This window comes from Hypomesus nipponensis, chromosome 22, assembly GCF_054491055.1.
Source record: "Hypomesus nipponensis isolate SF chromosome 22, ASM5449105v1, whole genome shotgun sequence".
NCBI lineage: Eukaryota > Metazoa > Chordata > Actinopteri > Osmeriformes > Osmeridae > Hypomesus > Hypomesus nipponensis.
In genome coordinates this window covers 6,490,001-6,499,537 of record NC_140382.1, presented here as the reverse complement: position 1 = coordinate 6,499,537, position 9,537 = coordinate 6,490,001, and the positions used below count along the sequence as shown (strand labels likewise).

At 51.6% G+C, this 9,537-nt stretch overlaps 1 protein-coding gene across 1 annotated transcript in view; it reads right to left on the bottom strand.

The window, feature by feature from the left end:
- Positions 1–1,445: 1,445 nt before the first annotated feature.
- The window catches only part of sh2d3ca (SH2 domain containing 3Ca), a 21,217-nt gene continuing 13,125 nt past the window's right edge, over positions 1,446–9,537 (bottom strand). Inside the window, exons 3-11 of the mRNA XM_084686927.1 lie at positions 8,044–8,166; positions 7,448–7,752; positions 6,733–6,860; positions 6,119–6,654; positions 5,845–5,960; positions 5,079–5,250; positions 4,690–4,801; positions 4,350–4,559; positions 1,446–3,395 (exon numbers count right to left, since the gene is read on the bottom strand). Coding sequence (XP_084543053.1) covers positions 3,220–3,395; positions 4,350–4,559; positions 4,690–4,801; positions 5,079–5,250; positions 5,845–5,960; positions 6,119–6,654; positions 6,733–6,860; positions 7,448–7,752; positions 8,044–8,166 — 1,878 coding nt within the window. The 3' untranslated portion in view covers positions 1,446–3,219. The remainder of the gene's footprint in view (positions 3,396–4,349; positions 4,560–4,689; positions 4,802–5,078; positions 5,251–5,844; positions 5,961–6,118; positions 6,655–6,732; positions 6,861–7,447; positions 7,753–8,043; positions 8,167–9,537) is intronic.

Sequence of the window (9,537 nt, the reverse complement as noted above, 5' to 3'; positions counted from 1 at the left end):
ATATTGTTGCATATCATACCAATTTAGTAACTACAGCATCAAACACTTTGATCCAAATATATGCCCTGAACTTGTTTGTTCTGAGCCCTTCCACCCCCAAATTAAGTTAGTGAGACAGTCCATCTGCCTTCCAGAGCACAGTGACGAACCGCCTGCTCGTACCATTGTGTTACTGGTGGGGGGTGGGGGCCAGTTCAGTGACTGCTTTCTGGTTACAAGTATACAGAAGAGAAAGACACAAACACACACCAACACACTAGGCTGGTCCCCAGGTGGAGCTCCCTGGTGCTCGGCCTGTGGACAGGAGAGAGCCCTCCTTTGAGTGACACGCTGGCCAACACACATGCTGACACAACACCACACACAGACACACACACACACACAGACACACAGGCAGTGTAGGGCTGCATATCGCTGGCACTGCTGCCCTGCTGGTCTGGGGACTGCTGCACCTCCTGCGGCTGCTGACTCACTCAAACACACACACACTGTCAGAGGTGGAGACCCTCCCACAAACACACACACACACTGTCAGAGGTGGAGACCCTCCCACAAACACACACACACACTGTCAGAGGTGGAGACCCTCCCACAAACACACACACACACTGTCAGAGGTGGAGACCCTCCCACAAACACACACACACACTGTCAGAGGTGGAGACCCTCCCACAAACACACACACACAGTACCTCACATACGCAGTCAGACAGCCGACGCCATCAAACTCACGCCGACACGCAGTCCCTCGCACGCCCGCCCTCAGCCCCTCACGGTTCTGTTCCGCCCCCTCATCATCACCGTCGTCCCCATCGACTCCCCTGTCCTCCTCCCCCTCCCCTCCCCTTCCAACCCCCCCCCCCCTGTCTGTTTGGACCCTATAGAACCATGTGATGTGTGATGCAGCATCAGTGTCCCAGTGCGCCTGTTCACTCTCGTTCACCAGCAACCACGGACGTCCACGCACAACACACATACACAACGTCGTGCACACACATGAAAAATCACACACGCAAACTCCCACCAATGAAAATACACAGACACACATGCAAACACGTGCACATGCTTGAAAAAACAAACACACACACACACACGGATACCAACACAGGTCAAAACAGTTAGGCAACACATCGCTGAAGTTATGATATTAGGCAAATGATATTCTCCAAAGCTAAAATCACAAGTAATAACTAAATAGAGATTTCTGCATACTGGTGTGTGTGTGGACTGAATGGGTGATGTGGCCGTGTTGACTTGACTGGAGGAATCGCCCAGAAACATGTTTAGTATTATTGAGGAAGGGCTGCCATCTAGTGGACAAGTTTATAAACAGCAGGCAAATGACATGAAAACGTTGTGATGCATTTCTAGGGAATTTCTCCAACCCTCTACCCAAATATGATTTCCTCCCAAAACACAAAGAAAATGGCAAATCTATTGGCACAGGCTTTATTTTATTTGGAAAACAAATGAATCAGTATTTACAGTACATAGAAAAACAAGGGGTTCACAAATCGGTTTGACGTAATTTTCCCCCTTCAGTTTCCAATCCAGAATGAATATATTTACATTAGGGAGCATTGCATCTGTTCAGCAGGAACCAGAAAAAGTATTTCTCACAGAACAGTAGTTCATCCTGGCTCTTCCTACACCAGCAGTCTCCTTCTTTGACTGCAAACACTCCTAAGAGCTTTAGTCCACAATCCAGGAATTGTTCAAAGATTCAGTTTAGTTCAAGATTCATCGATTATTCAGTTTTCTGCTGGCAGACCTGAGCCCCCTACTGGACCAAAGAATGAATGAAATCCCCAAACTGAGATCCTCCATCAGGCTCCTTGATGATCTGCTTTCCACACTAATAGTGAATACCAGGATTCAGGGAAGTCGATCTGATCCTGGATCTGAACCTATGAGTGTGACTTCCCACCTCCTCCAGTTAAAATACTCCTGAACATCTTTCCTTCCCTCCTCCATTGATGACAATATAGATTGGCTGGCAGGATGGATCTCTTGATGAGCTTGCTAAGTCCTATCCAATTAGGCTTAATCAATGATCATGTCAATGAAGGAAGGAAGGAAGGAATGAAGGAAGGATCCATCTAACATATTTCCATTTTTTACAGAGGAGTGTGTAAGTGTGTTTGTGTGTGTTTGAGAGAGTGTGTGTGTGCACGCGTGTGTGTTCTGCTCTGGGTCCCAGCCCTTCATTGATTGGTCTAAGTGATTGCATAGATCTGAACGTGAGGGCGGGGCCTGGGTACAGGGTGACACTGAGGACCCCTCACACTCTCACACTCCCTCACACCCTGCAACAAACCTGGCAACCATGAAGCTGCCTCTCTGGTCACACAGCGCTGTCTGGAAGCTGAGGGAGGAGAGGTAAGACAGCAGACCAGGGTCTTACACAAGGAGAGGGTGAGCTTGTTTTATCTACAGTTGGCCCTTTTCTACTCATTTTATTGTGTAGCCTGATCAAACTCACCCGATGTACTTTGTGGTATTTGACCCATGTTTATGAAACACATTTCATGAATAATAAACAATGTTCATCCTTCAAAACTGAGTGTCTATTTACACTATTGCTAACTTATAAACCCTCATGTTAATGAACATTTTATCTGGAACGTTTCTTTAAAGCGTCTTCAGCAAAAAGATATTTGATGAAATCAACTTGTGAATATGGTCCATCAGACAAATATGCAAATCAAAAGGTGTTTTAGAGTTTTGGATTGCTTGGCATTGTTTAACACTGTCTGTTCACAATGAGCATATATCCACACATACGTGCACACACACATACAGTCTAACACACACGCACACAGTCATTAGAATGTACTAGAAGATCTCAGACCCAAACACATTCACAGCGGCTAAAACCTGAATCCTACGGCAACACAAGAGGCTCAAAAACATCACCGTGGCAACATGGTCCCAACAGGAATTACATCCCTCCAAACTGAAATTTCCACTTCTCTGTGTAGGGGGACTATGAATGTTTGCTTGGTGCCTGTTTAGGAATATACAGTGTAACGTCCATTCCAGTCCTCTCTCAGTCCTGTTAGCTGCCTCCTCCACCTCCCGCTCCCCTCCTCCACCTCCCGCTCCCCTCCTGCAATCCCTCTGGACTCTTCCAGGTCCATAGCAATAACACCAAGGTGGCCCGTACCAACTGTGAGTGCTGTGCTGCATGGGGGGGGGGGAGGTGGTTGTGGTGAGGTGCTATAGTTCGCTGTGGCGTACGGGGGGCTCCAGCTTGTGAGAGAGAGCGGTGAGAACTTTATCAAACTTGTCGTAGCGTTCGGCCTGGCTGCCCTCGGAGCCCCGGCTGCCCCACAGGAGACGCATCTGGAACTCTGTCTGGAAGATCTCCAGAACCTCCCCCCGCTCCTGGAAGCCTATCGGAAACAAAAGAGAAGACCAGGAGATCACCGAATGAGGTTTGTTATCATTTTAATGGTCCAATAAGACAAGGGAGTTGTAGTTCCTTTTTATTCGAATTGGCCAAGGGAAGAGAAAGAAGAGAGGGGAAGAGAAGGAGAGCAGCAGGGTCAATTTAAGACATAAGCGATTACATTGTTCTGTTCGGATCGCTATTGACACAGTTCAATACGGTGTCTATCGCTAGGGACCCTGGGATCAATACACCAGGAAGGTATTAATGATCAGTGTAAACGTATTGAAACCATGGACACACGCGTGCACACAGAGATCGTAACCTCAAATCAATGTCTGGCAGACGTTAACCCTAACCTGAGACAACTGCAGCAGCATGCCACATCTGTCCCAGAGTGGAGACACCCTGGCTGACACTGAGGGAAGACACTCCCACCCCACCTCTCCTCCCTTCTATCCTCCACCCTGCCCCATCCATCCCCCTCTCCTCCACCCTGCCCTCCTCACCCTGCCCTCCTCTCCTCCGCCCCCTCTCCTCCACCCTGCCCTCCTCTCCTCACCCTGCCCTCCTCTCCTCACCCTGCCCTCCTCTCCTCCACCCTGCCCTCCTCTCCTCCACCCTGCCCTCCTCTCCTCCACCCTGCCCCCTCTCCTCCACCCTGCCCTCCTCTCCTCACCCTGCCCTCCTCTCCTCCACCCTGCCCTCCTCTCCTCCACCCTGCCCTCCTCTCCTCACCCTGCCCCCTCTCCTCCACCCTGCCCTCCTCTCCTCCACCCTGCCCTCCTCTCCTCCACCCTGCCCTCCTCTCCTCACCCTGCCCCCTCTCCTCCACCCTGCCCTCCTCTCCTCTCTCCTCCACCCTGCCCTCCTCTCCTCCACCCTGCCCTGCCCTCCTCTCCCCACCCTGCCCTCCTCTCCTCACCCTGCCCTCCTCTCCTCCGCCCCCTCTCCTCACCCTGAAGCTTGGCCTCAGCGTTGGACCGGTAGATCCCCCCGTGGTGTGCGATGGTGCGAGCCGCTTCCAGGTGACACATGACCACGTCCACGCCCGCCTCCACACTCTCCCAGGGCTCCAGGCCCTCGCCCTGCGTGGCCACGCCCCTCTCCAGCAGGGCCAGCAGGGGCACCACGTGGGGGAAGGAGGTGCTGTTCAGGGCTGGGCTCTCTGGAACACACACACACACACATATGACAGGGTTAAATACACCCACATGGCAGGGTTAGACACACACACACACCTAAGGTATGGGGTTACACAGTTACACAGTTGCACAAAAATACAGACTAATTTGCACCTTTGCCATCGTTCATGTTCTTCATGAAGGGCTTGAGTTTCTTCTCATAGAGGATGGCGCCCTCTGTGTGTCTCTGACGCAACGTCATCCAGGTCTGCTCCAGACGAGAGATCTAGGGGACAGACGGACCGAGGGGGAGGAGGGAGGAGGACCAGAGGAACGAAGGGGGAGGAGGGAAGGGCAGCGAGAACAACATGTACAAGTCAGTATTCTGAACGGCGTCATTGTTGAGTCTGAGCGGAGTCTGTATCGATGGTATAGGTTTATGGGTGCATTTGAGGGTGCTATGTACGAACAGTGGGTGTATCCCCAACCAGTGTGTGTTCCAGACAGTTTATGTGTGCTGCAGTCGGTGTGTGTGCATTTGAGCCCGTGCGTGTGCGTCCTACCTGAGGCAGCTCCAGGGCTCTCATCACAGCAGCAAAGCCGAACATGTTCCCCAGACTGCTCTTCAGCTCGGCGGCCAGCTGGATGATCTTGTGGAGCAGAGCAGCTCTCTCCTCAGTGCTGCCAGTGCAGCCCAGCAGGTCCACTGCTGTCATGATGGACATGGTGTAGAACCTGGTCCACACACAAGAGAAGTGGGTGTGTCTGTGTGTGTGCGTGTGTGTGTGTATATTAGCCCTGTGTGTGTGTGTGTGTGTGTATATTAGCCCTGTGTGTGTGTATATTAGCCCTGTGTGTGTGTGTGTGTGTGTTTATATTAGCCCTGTGTGTTTGTGTGTATATTAGCCCTGTGTGTGTGTGTGTGTGTGTGTGTGTGTGTGTGTGTGTGTGTGTGTGTGTGTATATTAGCCCTGTGTGTGTGTGTGCATATTAGCCCTGTGTGTGTGTGTATGTATATTAGCCCTGTGTGTGTGTGTATATTAGCCCTGTGTGTGTGTGTATGTATATTAGCCCTGTGTGTGTGTATATTAGCCCTGTGTGTGTGTGTGTGTGTGTGTGTATATTAGCCCTGTGTGCGTGTGTATATTAGCCCTGTGTATGTGTGTGTGTGTGTGTGTGTGTATATTAGCCCTGTGTGTGTGTGTATATTAGCCCTGTGTGTGTGTGTGTGTGTGTGTGTGTATATTAGCCCTGTGTGTGTGTGTGTGTGTGTATATTAGCCCTGTGTGTGTGTGTGTGTGTGTATATTAGCCCTGTGTGTGTGTGTACCTCTCCAGCAGGTCCAGTCTCAGCTGATGTCCGTGTGGCAGAGTCAGGAGCTCCAGTCCAGACCCCACTCCCATAGTCCTCTGCATCTCCTTGGTAACGCCAAGTATCCTAGCCACCTGCCCAGCACAAAACAACCAGGGGGAAGGGTGTGAGAGGAGTGTGTGTGGCGTGTGTGTGTGTGTGAGCGCAAGTTTGTGTGTGTGTGAGCGAGAATGCGAGTGTGTGTATAAGACGTGCGTGTATGACAAGTGTGTGTGTGTGTGTGTGTTGTTACCGTGCAGTCAGCCATGGTGATGTGCTTGGCCGTGGTCCTGGCATCCACCTCAGCCAGCAGCTCCTTTACCCTCTTCAGGACTCCCATCTCCAGCGGCTTGTTCTCCACCGGCATCATGGCCGACTGGTACTGGCCCGGACGAAACCATGACGACATCTCCATCTGGGGGGTGCTGAATCCGCCCACCCCGCCCTCCTCCCCCGCCTGGCCCTGGCCGCGCCCCTCCTCCACCCTGAGGCGCTCCACGTAGCTCTTGGTCGGCGGGCTTGGCGCCACCGCGGGGGCGGGGCTAGGCCGGAGGTCGCAGTAACTGCCGCTCTTGTCGCCGGCTTCCGATGGGTGGGCGTGGTGGTGGGGGCGAGCATGGGCGGGGGTGGAGTGGGCGGAGCTGGAGGTGGAGGGGGGCAGGTCAGAGAGGCAGGGCAGGTTGTTGTTGGAGGAGGGGCTTAGCTGGGGTTCGCTGGAGCGCCGGAGGATGGGGGAGGGAGGAACCACCGCCAAGACACGCCCACCTGACTGGCTCCTGTGTCTGGTGACTGGGGAGGGAGGAGGAGGTTAGATCTATACGTGTGTGTGTTTATGGGTGTTTGTGCGTGTGCATGTGTGTGACTCACTGTGGCTGTAAGCGGGGGAGAGGGGGGCGTCTCCTATAGGAGACAGGGCACAGCGGTATTCCTGAATCTGGTCCAGGCTCATGGCACAATTCCTCATAGCATCCTTATGGTGGTGGATGGTTGAAGGGCTGCAACACACACAAACACACACAATGTGTTCAATGTCGTTCACACTGGATACCATGGGAGACATGCTTCCTCTGTGGCGTTCAGGGCCTTCGTCCTTGACCCAGGGGTGAAGCGTGGACCTCAGGGTGGAGAGGTCGTGAACACGTGTGCTGATTAGGGCAAAGAGGTAGTGGACAAAGTGTTCTACAGTGGTTGAAGTAAACAAGAGGTAGGTTGTGGTGAGGAGTGCACTACTGAGACTGGACCTAGAGAGGGAGAAGGAGGGGGTGGAGGAGGGGGTGGAGGTGGAAGAGGTGAGGGGGAGGTGCTCTCACAACACAGGTGTTCTGACTCCACAGGGCTCACACACACACACACACACACACCACCTGCAGCCTGCCACAGGCTCCGGTTCTGGGTCAGGTTCTGGAGGGTCCACTGTGCCGGTAGACTCCAAGTCACTGACCACACAATGGGAAGGATGAATGAGACAACAGATTCTGTCATAATGAAACACACACACACACAATAACACACGCACACAATAACACACACATACACCAGCACTCTCTCTCTCCCTTCCACCCTCGCTCTTCCTCTCTCTCACCTGTGTGGAATCATCTTCTCCGTGGTCAGCCCGTCCGTCATGGTTACACTCCGTCTTTTGATGTACGCTCCCCTCGGACTGGATGGCGAGTGAACGGGCCCATGCCTGCTATTGGCCAGTGCGAAGGTGGCCTCCAGGTAGCGCAGGGGAAGCGTGCGGCTGATTGGACAGAAGATCTGGGCAGGGCTAGTCTGGGACACAGGCCGGCGGTTGCCTATGTAGAACCGGACCAGATCTGGTATGGAGTCAAAGCTTTCCCGCTCCAACAGATACTGGACCTTGGTCTCACTGGACTTGATCAGAACCTAGGGAGGGCAAGAGAGATCTGTCAGAGAAATATTCATCCATCCCTTTGGCTCGGCTTTCCTCCCTCCCTCCCTTCCTCCATCCATCATCCCACCGTTCTTCCCTCCCCCCATCCAACCTTGTGATCTTTTTTCCTTTTCATGCAGACATATTTTCAGGACACTAGTTTTATGGGGATTGAGACGGTAAGGGAAAGAAAGGGGAGGACGTTCCGGAAACGACGTGGGCTGGAATCAAACCCAGCCCTGCGGTGAGGCCTTGACCTTGCTGAGCCACCGGGGTGCCCCTACCTTGGTGATCTTGAAGTGCAGAGTCTCGTGTTCCCATCGACACGTCAGGACGTAGTCTCCCACGGTCACGAGCGAATCACGGACCAGGAAGTCTCCGCTCCGCACCACCAATGTCTCTGACACCTGGCCCCAGACAGGAAGCGACAACAACGTAAACAAGGAGTGGGCAGGAAGTAGGTAAGTCATTCTAGTGCTGGAAAACTGTCTTAGTTTCAGAGGGACGTTATTTACTAAGTGAAAAAGCTATCAAGCTAAAAGAAAATCATCTGTAATTTAGCTGAAAAAGGGGCTGGATAAAATGGGCATGCAAAGGCGCAGTTATGTAGAGAATGGTACACTAACGTCACTATTACTAAATATAGTGATAATGTTGTAATGACCAATCCTATCCAGAAGGGGGCCCTGTGTGCTCAGAGTAGATCAGAGTGCGCAGATAGGGATGGCTGCGTGGGAGCCCATCGCCATGGTGACACAGTATTCTTTTTACAAAGAGGCCCAGGGCTTCCCCCTATTTACACCTCTGCCTGAATACATGAATATCTTATGAATGTATGAATACATTATGCTAATGTTGAGCTGAGCTGAAGGCCAGCAGGTGGCCGGAACCAGAGATGGAGTGGGGCGTGCCAAGACTGTGGAACCTTGAAGTATGTGCATGTGTGTTAGTGTGTGTGTGTTGGTGTGTGTGTTAGTGTGTCTGTTAGTGTGTGTTAGTGTGTCTGTTAGTGTGTGTGTGTGTGTGTTAGTGTGTGTGTTAGTGTGTGTTAGTGTGTCTGTTAGTGTGTGTGTGTGTGTGTGTGTGTGTTAGTGTGTGTGTGTGGAATGTGACGGAGTGGGAGTGTGACCAGCTGTGGATACAGTGTATGTCTGAAATGTAACCACACACACACACACACACACACACACACACACACACAGCTGTTCCTCAGGCTCTGTGTGCGATGAGAACAGGTTATCAGTTTCATGCTGTGTTTGTGGATGCAGCCGATTCATTATGAGTGTGTGGGAGCGACTTAATGACAGTGAGGATGAAAATAAAATGCTTCTCTGACAGGAATAGAGCTTAATAAATGTAAACATGAAACTTAATGAAGTACTACGATGCCACAGCAACTGTAAGTTTGTGTGTGTGTTTACATAATACAATAAAGAGAGTCTATCCGCTTTCTTCGAATACTACATGTTTTTATGTGTGCAAGATTGTGTGCATGTGCATGTTTGTGTGTCTGTGAGTCTTTGTGTGTCTGTGAGTGTTTGTGTGTCTGTGCGTGTGTGTGCACTTCTGTATGCATGAGTGTGTATGAATGTTGTTGTGTACTTTTTGGGGGTATGTTATGTATGTCTACATATCCAGGTATGTGGTGTGCATGTGTGTGTACCTTAAGCATGTGTGTGTGAGTACCTCTAGGGGGATGTGTCTGTGTGTGTGTGTGTGTGTGTACCTCTGGGGGGAGGTGTGTGTGTGTGTACCTCTGGGGGAAGGTGTGTGTGTGT